An 18,281-nucleotide genomic window follows, 5' to 3' on the forward strand; every position below is an offset into this window, starting at 1 on the left:
ATCCCCTTTTTTAGAATTTACATCTCATTTTCCTGAACCAGGAACATAATGCTTCCCCATCTCTCTTATTCTGTTTGTCCTGTCTATAAGTCTCAATGAACTCAGCCAGCTAAATGTGCCGTATGTAGTTAGAGCTAACTCCTGCAAACTCAAGTTTGCCTCAGTTTCACTACTTCTAAGAAAACATTTACTCTGCCATAGTGGTCTATTTATTGGTAAAGCACATAATAATCCTAATCCAAAAGATATGCAGACTTCATTTCAAAGTGATATAATATTGGTACTAAATATATTCAATCATAAGTATCTGCATACCAAACAGTCATTCAACAAGTATTTTTGTGCACCTATTATATACAACCATCTCTGATAGGGTGCTGATCTGAGTTTTAAACTAAAATAAATAAATAAAATAAAATCTGAGAAAGAGCCTCTCCCACTTTAACCTTCCACAGGACTTCTGTGGTGTTTTTACTTCTTTCATGATAAGCTTCTCCGCCAACCACTGGTTGGCGATCGCTGCTCCAAAGGTTTCCTTAAACCAGCGGTCGCCAACCTTTCAGACCTCGCGGACCACCAGTGGTCAGCGGACCACCAGTTGGCGACCGCTGGACTAAGGAGTATAAACTAGCCAGAGAAACATCAGACTCATTAGTGGTTTTCTTTGAGAGATGGCAAGGGACTTGCAATCAAGAAGGGGAAACCTTCCCTGGCTGGTTTTGCTCAGTGGTTAGAGTGCTGGCCCACAGACCGAAGGGTCATGAGTCATGAATTTGATCCCTGGTCAAGGGCATGTACCATGGTTGTGAGGCAACCAATTGATGTCTCTCTCTCTCTCTCTCTATCTCTCTCTCTCTTTCTCTTTCTCTCCTCCTCCTCTCTACTCTCTCTAAAAAAAAAATTCAATGGAAAAAATATCCTCAGGTGAGGATTAAAAAAAAAAAAGGGGGAAACCTGCCTTCGCCAGGTGGCTCAGTTGGCTAGAGCATCATCCTGTGAACAAAAAGACTGTGGGTTAGCCCTAACTGGTTTGACTCAGTGGATAGAGTGTCGGCCTGCGGACTGAAGGGTCCCAGGTTCGATCCCGGTCAAGGGCATGTAGCTTGGTTGCGGGCCCATCCCCAGTGGGGGGTGTACAGGAGGCAGCTGATCGATGTTTCTAACTCTCTATCCCTCTCCCTTCCTCTCTGTAAAAAAATCAATAAAATATATTAAATATAAATTTTTTAAAAGACTGTGGGTTTGATTCCCGGTCAAGGCACATACCTAGGTTTCAGGTTCAGTCCCCTGTTGGAGCACGTACAGAAGACAACTGATGGATTTTCTCTCTCATGTTAATGTTTTTCTCTCTCTCTCCCTTCCTTTCTCTAAAAATATCAAACATATCTTCAGGTGAGGATTAAAAAAAAAGAAGAAGGGGAAATGTAAGAGCTTTCAACTAATTTAGTAATGTTTAGTTTCCTGAATAATTAATATAAGAAAGCTTACTGTATTATTCTTTTTAAATGTCTTAAATAATAATAAAATTTTAAAAAAAGAGAGAACTGTGCATCAAAGACACAACCAACAGAGTGAGAAGGCAACTCACAGAATGGGAGAAAATATTTGTCAATAATTTGTCTGATAAGGAGTTAATATCCGGAACACATAAAGAATTCCAACAACTTACCCTCAACCAATTCAAAAGTGCACAAAGGGCCCTGGCCAGTTTGACTCAATGGACAGAGCGTCGGACCAGGGACTGAAAGGTTGTGGGTTCAATTCCAGACAAAGGCATGTACATCTGTTGCAGACTAGATCCCCAGCCCCAGTTGGGGTTATGTGCAAGAGGCAGTCAATTGATGTGTCTCTCTTACATCAATGTTTCTCCAAAGAAGATATACAAATGGCCGATAAGCACATGTAAAGATGCTCAGCATCACAAGTCATTAGGAAAATACAAATCAAAACCACAATGAGATACTATCTCATATCCAATAGAAAATAACAATTGTTGATGAGGATGTGGAGAAATTGAAACACTTGTATACTGCTAGTGGGAATGTAAAATGGGTTAGCCACGATGGAAAATGGTATAGCAATGCCTCAAAAATTTAAAATAAGATCCAGCAATTCCACTTCTGGTTATATATCCAAAAGAATTGAAAGCAGGGTATCAAAGAGATCAGTGTACATCCGTGTTCCTAGCAGCATTATTTATAACAGCTAGAAGATGGAAGCAACCCAAGTGAATGGATAAGCAAAATGTGATGTGTGTGTGTGTACAGTGAAATATTATTCAGCCTTAAAAAGGGAGGAAATTATGACACATACTAAAACATGGATGAACCTGGAGGACATTATGCTAAATAAAATAAGCCATGCACAAAAGGACACTCTATGATTCCATTTATATCAGATACCTAGAATAGTCACATTCAGAGACAGACAGTAGGATGGTGGTTGCCAGTAACTCGGGGGAGAGGAGTAGGGAGCATTTTTTAATGGGTATAGAATTTCAGTTTTGCAAGATAAAAATGGTACAATGTGAATTACTATTTAATATTAGTATTTAATATTACTGAACTGTACATTTAAAAATGGTGCCCAGCCCTAGCTGGTTTGGCTCGGTGGATAGAGCGTCAGCCTGAGGACTGAAGGGTCCCAGGTTCGATTCCAGCCAAGGGCACATGCCTGGGTTGTGGGCTTTATCCCCAGTGGGGGATGTGCAGGAGGCAGCCAATCAATGATTCTCTCTCATCATTGATGTTTCTATCTCTTTCCCTCTCCCTTCCTCTCTGAAATCAAAAAAGATATATATTTTTTTAAAAAATGGTGCCCAGCCAGTGTAGCTCAGTGATTGAGCATCAACCTATGAACCAGGAGGTCGAGATTCGATTCCCAGTCAGGGCATATGTCCAGTTTGTGGGCTTGATCCCCAGTATAGGGCGTGCAGGAGGCAACCGATGAATGATTCTCTCTCATCATTGATGTTTCTATCTCTCTCTCCCTTCCCTTCCTCTCTAAAATCAATTTAAAAATATATTTTTAAAAAATGATTAAGGTGGTAACTTTTATGTTGTTTATTTTACCACAATTTAAAAAATACAGAGAACTAATCAAAACAGGTCTTGCTTAGCCTGATCAACATTATATATTAAGTAAAAAAAACTCTAAATTCAGTTTCAAACATTCTGCTGCTTTTCTCCTCTTTGAAAAATCGAGTCAAACATTATTTGTTGAGAAAGACTCATGTGCTATAGGCAATAGGCAAATTCATTACTCTGATCAGTTTCATACAAATGAAGAACCTAATATACTAGCAGCAGCTAATGTACTCCTAGAGAAGTAGAAAGTAAATATTATCACTAAGTTTTGCTGCGGGGAAAAATGCTTAGCCTAAATAATAGTCCCCAAATATTAAGGATGGTAGCTTAGAAATAAAATAGTTATTATTTGTTATCTGCTTTACAAAGTTTGAAATCTGCATTAAATTGTATAAGCCCCATTCCTAAGGCTTACTCAGAAAGGGTGTAGATGAGAAAACTATAATTAAAAAACTAAGAAATAATCCTTCAAAGGAAGAAGTGTGCTTCATTGGGTTGTTGTATGGATTAAATGGGTTATTTCATGCGAAGCATTGTAACACAGTGGTTGGCACAAGGTATTGCTCAACAAAACATTCAAACTTTTTCCATACAATTTTCTTATGTCTCCATATTTCCTCTTAAACCAGCATAATCTAAATTAGTTTGACTATTTTAACACAAACATGAACAATATTTGAAATAACTATATACAGTTCACAGTATTTTTAAATCACTATCATTTATTATTTAAAACAGTTGAATAAAGAAAAAATAAAACTAAAATTTGAATGCCTACTACATGATAGCTACTGTGCTAAGAATTAACATCTATTATTACACCTAATTTGTTCCAGTAGTGTAATCCTAATTTAATAGATAAGGGAGCTGAGGTTGAGAAATATTTAGTAATTTGCTCAACTTTCCCAATACAGTATTACATTGAAGGGCTGAGATTTTAATTCTGTCTGACTCCAAAACTCACTCTTATCACTAAAACTATCTTAAGCCCTGTGAGAGATAATTTCTCATTCTTTTGTTCAATTATTCATTCACTGACTCTTTCATTTAATCAAACAATTCAATACTGCCAGGCATACTGTACTAAGCTAGTGATATAAAAATGTATAAAACAGCCACTGCCCTTGATAGCCTAGAGGGTGTATGTGTCTGAGAAGGAGAGCGAAGGATGTTGCAACTGAATAAAGAGCTCAATAATAGTAGAATAAGCAGGAAACATGGAGAGTGAATACTAGGTTGGAGAATCTGAAAATTCATTGCAGAAAAATTACCATTTCAACTGAAATTTTTAAAATATATGGTTACAACTTGATAAAAGGCATCTACACAAAAACCTAAGCTAATATTACACTTAATGGTGATATACTAAATGCATTGCCCACCCCCCCAAAGGTAAGGAACAAAGCAAGGATGTCTGCTCTCACTACTCTTATTCAACCACAATATTGGAAGTTCTAAGCACTGTAATAGGCAAGAAAGAGAAATAAAAGGCATACAGATTGGAAAGGGAGAAATATAACTATCTCTATTTGCAAATGATATGTTTGTCTACATGGAAAATCCCAAGGAATCTATTTTAAAAATTCCTAGAATTAATAACAATAAGGTTGCAGGAAATGTAATATATTTTATGATATAGCATACAGTTTAGAATTTGCTTTAATATTTTATAATGTTCTAAATTCTTTCTTTCTTTTTAGTCTTGTCAACTACTACGTAAACTCCTCAGGGCCAAAACTTGTTTCAAGAGTCTGTGTTCATATATTGTGCTTTATTACATTGTAATTATTTGTTTCTCTGTCACTCTCCCTTCCTAGGCTCTGGACAATTTCAAGACAGGGAGCAAGGATTACTTGCATTGAATCCTGAAGGTTTAGTAATCAAACACAAAACAGGTCTCAATAAATGTTTGTGGAATGGATAAATGAATTAATCTTCACTCCCTGCCCCACCTTGCAATGCCTTATACACAGTACTCTACACATAAAAAGAACCCAGTAAAGCTTGTTAATGGATTCATGTAGAAATCTTTTGGACCCAACCACATAAGCTTTCTCTTGCCTCAGAAAAGCACTTTAAAGTTTAGCTACTAACGCTACAAATTAAAAGTTTTAGTCTAACACATATCAAATAAATAGGTTCAATGACTAGCCACATCGAGGCTAGCTCTAGGATTTAAAAGCCATCATTCTAATTAATGAATTTGTCAACCTCAACGTGGAAAAATCCAGTTACATCATCAAAAGAGAGGTTATCCCTTGCAACTTTATACCTACAAAAGATAGTGAGTAAAAATATCAGAAAGCTGTATCTGTAGATTGAAATCATCTTTGTGACTTCATTAGACTTCATTGTTTTCACTAGAAATACAAGTTAACCAGAAAAGCAGTGCAAACCTGTTTCCAGAAAACAGTCCTGGAGACTCAGAGACTAATGTTTTGCCCTCTCCATTCTTTTCACTCCTGGGAGAGTCCTTTGACAGATATTCAAAACATGTGCAGTCTTCTAAGATAAAAATCTCACCCATTTCTTAAAAGGCACATAACCTGAATACGCACACTTAGGGAACACTAGGTTTTATATCCAAGTAACTAAAACTATCCCTAGCGTTCAGCCTGGTGCTGCGGCAATAAAAGCACTGTTCGGAGTTTTTAAATTACCTTCGTGGAAGGCTTCCGTGTCGTACTGCACATTCTTTCACTGTATCATCTAACCTGCTTTTGCACTGCATAAATAATTTAATAAATGCGCCGTAAAGGATCCTACACTTGAATGAATCTGGGAAGAAAGGTGATCTTAGCACACACCCTCTTCTTCCAACTCGGTACGCTCTAAAAGAAGAACATCTGAGTTTTTTTTTCTTTTTTTCTCAAAAATCTATCTCCGGATCCCATTCCACACTTTATTTGGGAGCAGCAATCATTCATTACCCCACGCAGTCTCTCTACAGACTACATACTAGCTCGCCTCCTTTCACATCTGAGTCCGCGGGAATTTCTGTGGAAGGGGCGGGTGGACGCTGAGGTCCGGGACGCCACCATTCCCGCCAAGCCATTTAGGAACTCGGTCCTGGCGCGTCACACACACACACACACACACACACACACACGCACGCACACACACACACACACACACACACGCCAGGGCAAAGCAAACCGGGCCCAACCTCTATGCTCCCATTCAACATACCCTCCTCCGGGCTGTACCCCAGTTCTGCCCACTGATTCCTCAATGGAGTCCGGTCCCTGGGTCCAGTTCTCAGTCCCCGGAACCCTGCTACTCCCGCCACACACAAGCGTTCACGCTCTGGTCCCTGCTCCTTGAACCCTACTACACCCCGGTCCCTCCCTCTGGACTTCCCAGGGATCAGCCCTCCCCGTGTGCCCTAGTGCGGACCGGCGCCCGGTCCCTGGACCCACTGGACCCGGATCCTTCCCTAAACGTCACACTCGCGTCCACTCCTCCCGTGACCCGACCTCCCTCATCGCCCCCCAGGCTCTGTCCCCCCTGCGCCCCATTACCTCCAGCCCCGCCCCCCTGAGGGTGTCGCACTCACAGCTCCTGCCGCCGCATCCTGAACCGCCGCGGCTGCTATAGCTACAGGGAGCCAAGGCAACCAGCTCTCGCGACACTTCCCGCCACGACGGCGAGAACCACCGCGAGGAGCCTCTCGCAGGAAAGTAAATGAGTCAGGCTCCGGGCCGCTGAGTAGGTCTCGCGATAGTTCCTGTAAAATGGCGGCCGCGAGCCGTTTCAGGGATGGCGTGCCAGGGTCTGAAGGTGGGCGAGAGCGAGGGAGAGCCTTGAGCTGGCGGGAAAGTCGGGGAACGATCGCAGGCAGGAGGGTCTGGGCTGCGGGGCGTTAGTATAGGGAACCCCCACCCCGGGATAGCCTTCCCCAAGGGCCTCGCACTTGGAGCAGCGTCGCCTTTAGCTGAAGTTTCCTTCTGCAGGCCGCTGTAGAGCGGGGACGAGCCGGGCAGAAACCGACCGTCCCATCCATCTCCTCGTATCCTTCCTTCAGGAAGTTTCCATCCGCTGTTCCCCTGCGCAGGTTTGCAAACGGTGTTTGGTGCCACAGAAATGTGTATGTTTACCCACGAGGGCCACACCCCCATCAGTTAGCCCGACCAAAATAGGGAATAAACGTGTGTGTTATTTAATGGGACGGAAACGCGGAGGTTTGAATGCGGAAGGGGACCGCATTGTTGTGTGGTTTCAACTTTGCCCCGGTTGCTGGCTGCCCGGTGGACACATCCTTACTGCGTGACTCAACGCTTAGTTGCAGGGCGTTGTCTCTCTGCTCAGACAACTTTAAATGCAGACCGAGCAGCATCTGGGAACAGAGGGTGAACCTAACGTTGGCCAACAAGGAAGAATAAAACGGAGGGGAATAATAAGGAAATTGAAATAATAAATGGAGAATTCATTTTTTTCTCTTAAAGCTCCTGAATAGCTCTCATGGTCTAGACCAGTGCTAGCCAGTAGACATATATTGTGCAATTTAAAACCTCTAATAGCTACATTTCTTTTCTTTTCTTTTTTTAAATATATTTTATTGATTTTTTACAGAGAGGAAGGGAGAGAGATAGAGAGCTAGAAACATCGATGAGAGAGAAACATCGATCAGCTGCCTCCTGCACATCTCCCACTGGGGATGTGCCCACAACCCAGGTACATGCCCTTGACCGGAATCGAACCTGGGACCCCTCAGTCCGCAGGCCGACGCTCTATCCACTGAGCCAAACCGACTTCGGCAGCTACATTTCTTAAAAATATATTTTTATTGATTTTAGAGAAGAAGGGAGAGGGTTAGAAACATCAATGATGAGAGAGAATCACTGATCGGCCGCCTCCTGCACATTCCCTGCTGGGGATCGAGCCTGCAACCCAGGCTTGTGCCCTTGACTGGAATCAAACCTGGGACCTTTCAGTCCGCAGGCTGATGCTCTATCCACTGAGCCAAACCGGCTGGGGCATTATAGCTACATTTTTTAAAGTAATACATAGGAAATTATTTTTAACCCAACATATTCAAAATATTTCAGCACGTAATCAACATCTTAATTATTAATTAGATAATTAATGGCTGGTGACAGTAATATTAGACAGCAAAGCTCCAGACCCTCATCTAGAGAATGAGCTGCTCTCTGGGTGATTTTAGCGGCACAGTGTTATGGGCGTGTGGTTTATGTAAAAGAATCCCTTCAAGGTGCTCACTCCAATGGCTGCAGAGGCTAGGAAGTTACAATAGAAGATGGCCTGGTGTAAAACAATAGGTAGGAGTGGGGACTAGGACCCACGCAGAGCACAAGCTCATATCTAAAAGGGAACTCTCTTGAGCTCCTGAATTGAAAACGCTCCTGAGTTTTAAACCAAGTGATGGCAAACAGAAGATGTGTATGAACAGTATATAGACAGTTCCGCTGCCAATGGGTGACATCTGTGAACTGTGGCATTTAAATGTATGAAACATTTGTGAAGAAAGGTGGTTTTAACAGAAGAGTAATTTCCAAGCACATGGATGGCAAAGCTTAAAGATTTGACTGGATTTCTGGTTGGATCCTGTTCAAGTGTGCACTTTAAGGCATTAGACCACCATTGCAATAATTTCACTTTCAAGAAGACTTTTCTACTAAGGAAATAGTTTCACAACCAACCTGGGCTCCCTGTGAATTAGTAAACTTGTATCGTGATTATTTTTGTTACATTTAAGACTTCAGACATTCTGAGCTTGGAAAAGTTAAGTTGCTAGGTTTCCAGGGCTGTTTACTAGCAGACCCTGGAATTATTTTTTTTTTAATATATTTTATTGATTTTTTACAGAGAGGAACGGAGAGAGATAGTTAGAAACATCGATGAGAGAGAAACATCGATCAGTTGCCTCCTGCACATCTCCCACCGGGGATGTGCCCGCAACCCAGGTACATGCCCTTGACCGGAATCGAACCTGGGACCTTTCAGTCCGCAGGCCGACGCTCTATCCACGGAGCCAAACCTGTTTCGGCGACCCTGGAATTATTTTTATCCCAACCTTAAGAGCAGGCATATAATAATTATTTTATGGTTGACTGTGAAATATCCTTGTCATATGAGTTATTTTTCTTTGTACCTCTGATGTCTGACTTAGTACCTGGTATATAGAGGCACTCAATAAACATTTATCCTTAACTTTTGGGCTAGGCTCACAGAGTTTTAAACCTGAGAATATGATGAAAGCCATGACCCTTATCCAGATCCTGTCAAACCCATATTCCCTCAGTCCACCTCAGAGTTTACTACAGCTTTGGTAGACAGATCTTGTACAAGCCCATAGCTTCCTACCTCAAACACCTTTGTCTGGAATTGCCAGCAGAGTTAACATTCCTAATAGCAATCTGCAACCAATGAGAGATGAGATTTGGAGGCTAAAAACTCTAGTTCCCTATGCCCTCAATGGGGCAATTCTGAGGTATGATCTCTAATGTTTCTCAAAATTTACTAACACATAGGAGTCACCTCGAGAGCTTAGTAAGCCATCGATTCTTGAGTTTGTACTTTTAACCAAGCTCCCAAGAGATAATCATGCTGCTAAGACATGGACCACAATTTGAATAGTATCATTCTGACTCCCCAGTGGGATTCAGTCCTAATTGTTCAGAACATCCTTTTTGGCTTTCTTCTCACTCCCTTACACTTCTTGGATTCTGGGATCACCTCTCAAATTAGCTGCTTGCATCCAGATTTTTGTTTCAGGGTCTGTTTGGAGGGAAATCAAGTTATAACAACACTCTCCTTAGAAAAACGCACACGGAAGTAGAGCTTTGTGTACAACTTTACAGAAAGAATCCCTGGAAGTCATTTAGGTTGTAAAGGAAAGTGCCAGGGTAAATGTCATGTGACCCAAGGTCCATGAAAATGGAATCAGTCTATGTAGAGTCTAGCAACTTAATATAATCTTTAATAGCTCGAGAAGTTGGCTGATTTCAACCAGCTCTCAGAATTTATTTTTCCAGAACCTATTAAGACCTTTCTTTATTCTTCCTGGTTTGCATCACTCTTACTTGATGGAACATAGTAGTAAGTCCTGGGATTCTAAAGAAACCCCATGCTTGAAATCAATAAAAAGAGTAATGTTAATAGTCACAGGGATGTAAAGTACAGAATAGGGAATATAGTCAATAATATTGTAATAGCTATGTATGGTACCAGGTGGGTCCTAGAAATATTGGGGGGAGCGCTTTGTGAAGTATAGGAGTGTCTAACCACTATGCTGTACACCTGGAACTAATACAAAATAATGTTGAATGTAAACTGTAATTGAAAAAAAGTAAAGTCTGTTTAATCATGCCGAGAGAGAGAGAGAATATGAACGAACTGTTACTCATTCTTATTGGCTCTCATTGTTTCTTCCCAGTCATAGTACTTTTTGGACACCACTGCCATGCCCCTGTGACCGTTAGTTCTTTTCTTGCTGTGTTCATTCAGAGCCAGGCATATCATAACTACAGCTGGTTTCTCCCACTTCCTTCTATTGTTAATCCTCACTCAAGGATATTTTTCCATTGATTTTTTTAGATAGAGTGGAAGGGAGAGGGAGAGACAGAGAGAAACATCGATGTGAGAAAGACACATCGATTGGTTGCCTTCTGTACGCACCCAACCAGTGCCGGGAAACCTGCAACCAAGGTACGTGCCCTTGACTGGACTCAAACCCGGACGCTTCAGTCTGCGGCCGATGCTCTATCCACTGAGCCAGACGGGCTAGGGCTCTCCCACTTCCTTCTGGATTCCAACATGACTCCCTATTCCATCTCATCCTTTCGGGAATCTATAACCTTTAACACATATATTACTAAGCCCACTCTGGTGTCATCTGGAAACTTTGTGGCATGTTCTAGTTCTGTAATATTTGGATAATCCTTATTATCCCAAATCCTAATTAGCAACGTAAGGAAATCTAACAGCAGGGTCACCGACACCTTTTTCCTAACCATAGCATAAAGTAGCTTCTTAGCTGTGCCCACATGTAGGCTGGCACATGTGTTTGTACATGATTATTTGCCTTATGTACTATTAAATAAGTATGTTTCCGTATACATCTATGAATGTGGTTTCATGAGTGTGGGTGTAGGTGTGTAAGGAACCAGAGCTCAGATTTGGTCTTGAAATTTGAATAGTGAATGTTTAGTATTTGACTTTAATTAGCCTCTGTGCATTGTTTTCATCTGCCCTCAAATATCAGAGGAAAAATTAGTGCATTTCCTTGATGTTTATTGACTGTTACCGGTGGCAGAGCAAATTCCATAAAAGAGCAGGTTTCCATACAGAGCAGGTGGAAGGAGAGCTCTGAGTTGGTGAGGAAGGATGCTCGGAGTGGGAACTCAGAGTGAAGGATGGAATGGCAAATTTATCCCTCCTTTTCCCCTCCATTCCCAAAAGGAATGAGGGTGGGGTAGCCTGCTCAGCATTCCCTCTCCAAGTTGGAGCCAGAGAGGGGAAACTTGATGCAAAGTAGAGGAGGGAACACCTCACAGCTCCTCTGTTTCTCCATCCAAGGGGATGCCGATATCCACATTGTAGTCTACAGGCTCCCCGGAGCTCAGCCAGGGAATAGGGGTTCGATTGAAAGAAGGCCTGTTGGAGAGGCTCTGGTTGTAGAGGACCAAGGGTTCACTCAGCAGGGGCCCCAGGTCAAACTTGGGCATCTGGAAGGTCATGCGTTTGGATGCCTTCTCATATCCACCATAAGGCATTGCTGTCCTGAAAAGGGGATATATTATTTCATTAAAAACCAGAATAAAAGGGACAGAGCTTTATCAGTGAGATGTTACTCTCTTTTTAAGATAGGGAAGTCTGTGAATTTTAGTTGCAGATTGCTTCTGCACGCCTATTGTTCTCCATTAGCATTCCCATCCCCTTTCCTGGTTTCCCAGCATTTTAGAGAAAGTAACCCCAAACATTATAGACCCAACTGTCTGAGACCACCTTAAATTTCAACATAGAATCCCTACCCTGACTCCAGTGGATAGTATATAGTCTGGGTGAGAGGAATGAACATTTCCTGGGAAATCCAGGCTCCTTAGGACCAAATGAAAAAGCACTTTTCTAACATTTCCCTATCCTGCTTTCACACAGATCTATGCATGGTCTAGAGAAGCCCAATTTCAAAAGAACAGTTAAGCTTTACTAAAGTAGGGTATAAAGGACCAGAATCCTACTGCAGGAACAGTAATGGAACCTAACTTTGAGTAAAGGGAGCCTCATTAGGACTTTAAATGTATAATATAGTATTTATAGTTAAAGCAACCAAGGCCAGAAGTAGGGTGACTTTCCCATGCCCACACAGCTAATAAATGGCCTATGAACTAAAATTCAAATCCTGCCTCCCAGCAATTTTTATTTTTTATTTTTTAATCATAGTTTGCTGTTTCTCTGAGCTAGGGCAAAAAGAGCGAAGACCTTCAGTTAGGTCCCCCATATTCCTCTCTTGCCTCCTGAAACATTTGAACCCAAGTCTTCATCCCAACTAAGGACACCTTGCCACACACTGGGTTGCATCTGGTTCCTTCCCCATCACTCCTACCTGTTGAAGGACTTATATTGGGGGAGTTCAGCTTTGGCCCCATAGGCCAACAGGTCAATGCCAAGTTCCACTTTTTGCTGGGGGTCAACTCCCATGGCTCTCTCCCATGGGGAAATATAGGTCTTGAACACAGTGATATGTTTTCCTTCTCCACCTGCCTGGTCTCCTAGCAGCAATGGAAAGAAAAGGAAGTCAAATAATAGCAGTTAGTAGCCAAGGGAAGTTAGTCTCACACCCCTGTGCAAGGGAAGTTGCTGGAGCCAGAGACCAAAGGTATAACATCCTCCTGGTAATTGTATAAGGTTTGTGGAATAATGATAGCCTGGGGTCAGATCTGTAACTTCAACTGAAAAGCCCGAAAGGTGACTGAGAAATAAGGCTTCTGAATGAAATTGACACATCTCTTTATTCTCCTGGACCCAGAGAGTCCATTAAGATATCTCAGGCCTCCCCTGCTCCCTACACCCAATCTAGGCCTCATTCCTAGGGATATCGCTGCTCTAGGAACCAGACACATTACTCTTGGGGGAGGATACTTGCCTGTTTCTGAATCGCCAACCCCTGCTGTTCCAGCAGCTCCTCCTCCTCTGCCAGTCTGGGCCCCTGGACCACCTGCACCCCCAGATCCAGATCCAGGGCCCTGATGGTGCTGTTGGTCAGAGCCATACTGTCCAGCAGAGCCACTTCCCATTGCCTCGCCTCCACTGCTGCCCTTGCCATAGGAGAATCCTTGACCAGCTGTACCCAGCTGTCCCCCCACTGTAGGAAGGAACTTCTGGAAGTGATCCTGAAAGAAAAGGACAGAGTGAAGGGAAGGTTAGCAATGGGTATGGAGCACATACAAAGACACAGGTATGCATAGCAAGGAAGATTTGATCAGAGACAATGGCCAACCAGGAGACACTGAATCCTCTAAGATTCTCCCCGCCAATAGGTGAACAGTGGGTAGCTTAACTATGAGGAATTAAACTCTCCTTAAGGGGCAGGGCCCCGTTGGCTCAGTTCCCCTAATAATACCTTAGGATGGCGACAACTCATTCTCCACACCCCTCCTTCCCATTCTTACCAAAGCAAAGAGGACCAAGACTTCGGCTCAACTAGAATTTGAGATAAAGCTTTGGCATGGAGAACCCAGCCTTCATTTGAAGAACTACAGAGGTCTCTGTCCAGCCCCCTCCTCATCTTGTCTAACAGACAGAACTCTTCCTCTTTTGTACCTAAAATTTTAGTTTGTGTTTTTCTCTCCCTCTCTCTAGGTGCCTGTGGGACCAGGACTTCTTGACAGTGAAACTATAGTGGGGAGGGGGAAGGGTGACCAAAAGAGCAAAACTGGATTCACCCCAAAGCCTAAAAATAACCCACCAACTCCTTCAAGAGGCTCTACTGGCCACCCATTGTGCACATCCCCTTGCTCCACCCAGTGTAACCAGACCCAGGCAGGAAGGAGGGCTTTTGGTCTCCTAAAGTTAGATATAACTGGCTCAGCATTTTTACTCTGCTTCTCCATAAAGGCCAGTGACAGACACTTCTGCCCCTGGCCCCATGTATGCATCTATTTCCACTCCCCCCTGACTACCCAGGGGAGGTAGAGGGGGTGAAAGGGAAATGGAGACGGTGCCCTCCTTCTCAGCTATAACATCTTGTGCCTGGCCTCTCTTCAATCCCTACTTCTATTTCTTTGAAGAATCCTGACTAGGGAACGTAGGATCTTCAAGGATAGTGTCAGTCCCCACATCTGGGGTCCTTAGATAAAAGAATGGCTCAAGAAGGAGATGGCTATAAAATTCATTTAACTCTTTATAGGATTGCCAGATTTAGCAAATGAGATTACAGGACACTAGTTAAATTTGAATCTCAGACACACAACAAATACTTTTTTAGTATAAATATGCCACAAATATTGCATGGGACATATTTATATATGAGAGTATCCGTTGTACATCTGAAATTCAAATTTAAATGAGTGCCCTATATTTTAAATTTAATTTTTAGCCCTAGCCAGTTTGGCTCAGTGGATAGTCAGCCTAGGTCCGTACCTAGGGCTCCCAGGTTCGATTCTGGTCAAGGGCACGTACCTCAGTTGCAGGCTCCTCCCCAGCCCAGGCCCTGGTCAGGGTGTGTGCAGGAGGCAACCAATCAATGTGTATCTCTCACATCAATGTTTCTCTCTGTCTTTCCCTCTCTCTTCTTCCCCTCTCTGTAAAAATCAATGGAAAAATATCCTCGGGAGAGGATTAAAAAAAGTTTTTAATTTTTATGTCTCAAATAGTTTCTGGGACATATTTATACTAAAAAGTATCTATTTTGTACCTAAAATTTTAGTTTGTGTCTTGGTATTTAAAATTTTTTTTTTTATTTTTATGTCAAAATATTGAATGGGACATACTTTACTAAAAAATTATCTGTGTGTATCTCAACTTTAAAACGCAGGACTGGGCTTCCTGTGTTTTATCTGGCAACCCTATCTTTAACACTTACCCATACTGGAAAGGAATTTTCTCCCTGTGGGTGTGGTACTCCCCACCCACCTTCACTAGCTCTAAGATGGAGACTGAGTTTCCAGAGGTGGGCTGTAACTCCGCCTGGAGCTGTTGAGGGCTCACTGTATCTGGGGGTTTTAATGGGCTTTTAAATGTCTGGGAAAGGGAGGTTGGCGGTATCTTGGAGATGCGGGGCCTACCACAAAGCTTTCAGAAGGGGCACTAGGCTTTGAGAGTAGCAAAGTTCCGAACTCACCATTGAGCTGTCAGAGAAGACATCAGGGTGGTTTTCATAGATAAATTTCTCCACCCGCATCTGCCGCAGTTTGAACATCTTAGAGCCCCGGTTAGTGAGCAGTGACAGCTCCTCCAACATCACATCCCTGGGGACACTGATCTTCTTGCCCAGGTTCAGGCCCGAGCTCTCCTGTCCACCTTTTAGGGAGGTGGGGAGGAAGAGGCAAGGGAAAGAGGAAAACAGGGTTTTCTGGGCTCAGAATGCAGATGTCATCCATAACTCAGTGTGTGTGTCCCAGCAGAGATCACTAAGGGAAGCAAGATGCTGTCTGTGACGTCTGATCAAATTCTGTCTAGTTTGTAAGGGATTTTGATTTCCTAGTTTTGAAGTTGGAGAGAATACATGGGAACCGGGTTGCAGAGTGGAGATAGTGGAAATACTAGAGTAGAGAGAATGAATGGGGTCAAGGGGACATGGACATGGGGTTACAGGGCAAATAAAGTACATCATAGATGGAAGCCCCTGGGGAAGCTGTAGCCTGTGGTAAAGCCCAAAGGCCAACACATTGCGGAGTTGGACACCTCTTAGTATACTCCTGCCTTAACTCCTCCTCCTACTCTTCCCCTCAGTGAACTCTGGTTGCAAACAGCCTGTGCAGTTTTCCATTTTAAATATGTACACAGGCTCCCTAGCTTTGAGGAGAGAAGTAAGGAGATGAACCATTTATGGAAACCTAACTCTGTGCCACTCTCCATTGCATATATTTTCTTCCTTAAACATACCTACCTCACTGACCTGTGGGTCCAGTTGTCCTGGACCTACTCTGGGTAATATGGCCTGGGTATTATTGTCTCAGATTACAAGTGTGGAAGGGTGAAGAGTTAGTGTTGAATACTTTCTCCTATCCCACCACCACCATCCCTCACCCCACCCTACCCCTGAATTTCTCTTGTCTCTTCAACCTAAGATATATATAACCTTACGATATTTCTGAGACTCTTGGGCCAGAGATACTCTTAATAAGAAGCCCCCCATACTAAGCAGGTGCAAATATGCCATACCTCCAGTGAGTTCCATGATCAGCTTACTGGATTTCCTCTTTTTGTTGGGGGCTGGTGTTCCTGAGAGCGGCATTGTGGAGGATTCAGCCTGGATAGGGTGGGAAGAGGGAGTTGAAAGATGAACAGGGATTGGGAAGAGTGTGCCTACAGTAAGGGCTTCAGGGAGCAAAATTTCATTATTAGATTTTCAACAAAATAAATTCCCTCAAGTGGTGAAAGCTTTAGGGCTTCTCTTCTCTTGAGAGGCAGGGCAGAAACTATAGATGTAGCCCTGCCCCTACCTTCTCCCAAACTTTTTGCAGCTGTTTTACAAAGTGCCAGTGCATGCGTTAGATGCACAGTGTATGTTGGGAGGCAGGGGCTAAAACAAACAAGTAACACGAAGGCAGTAACACCCAGGTTTCATTAGCATGATTTGAAGTTTTTATTTGCATGGGAATCTCAGATAGGGGCTGTCATACCAAGCTCTGATGTCTCCTCAGTCTTCCCCAACCCCCAGGGGGTCAGAAAAAAATGTTCTGCCAGGGTTGAGATCCAGCCAAAAACATTCTCCATAGGAAGGAGAGGTTGTTGCTCCTCCATTGGGCCAGCTGGAATATGGCCTGGGAGGTCACAGCAGTGTTCCCTGCTCCATTTCAGTCACTCCTATCCCAGACCCCAGAATTGGAGAGGGGTGGGGGGTGGGTCAGGGGACATTTGAACCTTGATGCATGTCAACTCAGCAATATCGTAGCAGTGGGAATTTGAAGGAGGACAGGGACATAATAATAGTATCTGGCAGTGAAGGGGGACAAGCTGCAAAAGATACAGACTTCAGCTCCTCCTTGAGAGACGTTGGCAACCAGCAGAAATGTTGTTTTCTGCTGAGGCCTGTCCCACAACACATCTGCAGTTCTAACGTAGTGGGGTCTGCTGAGGTCAGAGCCCAGGAACTGCTAAATGGACTCTCCCTGTATCTCTCAGCCTCAAGGTTCTAATTTTCCTCTTACACCCCCCTTCTTATTTTTCCAGTGCCTCCCCCAGATCTCTATTCCCCACACCCTTCAGGGACCCTCTCCTTCCAACTCTCTGTGGCTCCCCTGAACTGGACAGCTGGGAGCTGAGCACAGACGGGGGAGAGGGAACCACCCCAGGATCAAGGGCCGCTTCTGCGTTTACAGACACAACAGTCAGCAGAATGGGCTCCAGCCCCTCTGGTTATAGAGTTGGAGACTTACCAGTTGCTTGGGCGGTGGTCAGCTCTCCCTGGGGTCCAGCAGCTTTGGAGGACTGAGCTGCTGTGACTGGAGAACCTGAGCTGGGCAGGCGTGGGGGAAGCACTGGCAGTGGGGGAGGGAGGGTGGTTATTAATAGAGATGGTGAGCGTAAGCAGCTCAAATGGCACAAGGGGTACTGAGACCCTGGAACCAAGATCCCGCCCTCCTCGTCCAGAGGCTCAGGAATGAAAGAAAGGCCTTTGGGATTCTCCCACTAAGTTATCTGAGCCAGTCTGCCCAGGAACTCCCTTTGGCTTAACCTCTAGAGCAGCGGTTCTCAACCTGTGGGTCGCGACCCCTTTGAGGGTCGAACGACCCTTTCACAGGGGTTGCCTAAGACCATCGGAAAACACATATATAATTACATATTGTTTTTGTGATTAATCACTATGCTTTAATTATGTTCAATTTATAACAATGAAATTGGGGGTCACCACAACATGAGGAAATGTGTTAAAGGGTCGCGGCATTAGGAAGGTTGAGAACCACTGCTCTAGAGTCTGAGAAGCATTCAGGGAGAAAGTGAAAACTGAGAAGGCAAGAGGAGGTAGGCAGCAAATGGTAGATAGGAATTCAGAGTGGGAGAACGAGAACC

General features: G+C 43.5%; 2 protein-coding genes across 6 annotated transcripts in view; both read right to left on the minus strand.

Annotated features, from left to right (window-relative positions):
* The window catches only part of USP54 (ubiquitin specific peptidase 54), a 118,997-nt gene extending 112,266 nt beyond the window's left edge, over positions 1 to 6,731 (minus strand). Inside the window, exons 1-2 of one of the 5 annotated variants that reach the window (XM_070432983.1) lie at positions 6,276 to 6,546; positions 5,747 to 5,917 (exon numbers count right to left, since the gene is read on the minus strand). The gene's annotated coding sequence lies outside the window, so the exon portion shown is untranslated. Of the gene's footprint in view, positions 1 to 5,746; positions 6,212 to 6,275; positions 6,547 to 6,607 lie in introns of those variants that run through there. The other 4 variants (XM_070432980.1, XM_070432982.1, XM_070432985.1 and 1 more) reach the window with 4 other exon arrangements.
* A 4,591-nt stretch (positions 6,732 to 11,322) lies between these two features.
* MYOZ1 (myozenin 1) lies at positions 11,323 to 17,736 on the minus strand. The gene is made up of 6 exons (XM_070431956.1): positions 17,648 to 17,736; positions 16,431 to 16,518; positions 15,388 to 15,566; positions 13,192 to 13,438; positions 12,652 to 12,817; positions 11,323 to 11,828 (listed from the first exon to the last, which is right to left on the minus strand). Exons 2-6 carry the CDS (start codon positions 16,501 to 16,503, stop codon positions 11,597 to 11,599), a joined length of 897 nt encoding a protein of 298 aa, XP_070288057.1. The 5' UTR covers positions 16,504 to 16,518; positions 17,648 to 17,736; the 3' UTR covers positions 11,323 to 11,596.
* Between the last annotated feature and the right edge of the window lie 545 nt (positions 17,737 to 18,281).

This window comes from Myotis yumanensis, unplaced genomic scaffold, assembly GCF_028538775.1.
Source record: "Myotis yumanensis isolate MYYU_CA2020_CCGP unplaced genomic scaffold, mMyoYum1.0.hap1 SCAF_13, whole genome shotgun sequence".
Classification (NCBI taxonomy): domain Eukaryota; kingdom Metazoa; phylum Chordata; class Mammalia; order Chiroptera; family Vespertilionidae; genus Myotis; species Myotis yumanensis.

Bases quoted from the DNA above. Each gene is read 5' to 3' on its own strand.
- MYOZ1 (XM_070431956.1), bottom strand. From the start codon at position 16,503: ATGCCGCTCTCAGGAACACCAGCCCCCAACAAAAAGAGGAAATCCAGT. The intron at 12,818-13,191 runs GCAAGTATCCTC...CATTGCTGCTAG, and splicing joins GGTTGGCGATTCAGAAACAG to GAGACCAGGCAGGTGGAGAA. The intron at 11,829-12,651 runs GTAGGAGTGATG...TCCCCTTTTCAG, and splicing joins CAATATAAGTCCTTCAACAG to GACAGCAATGCCTTATGGTG.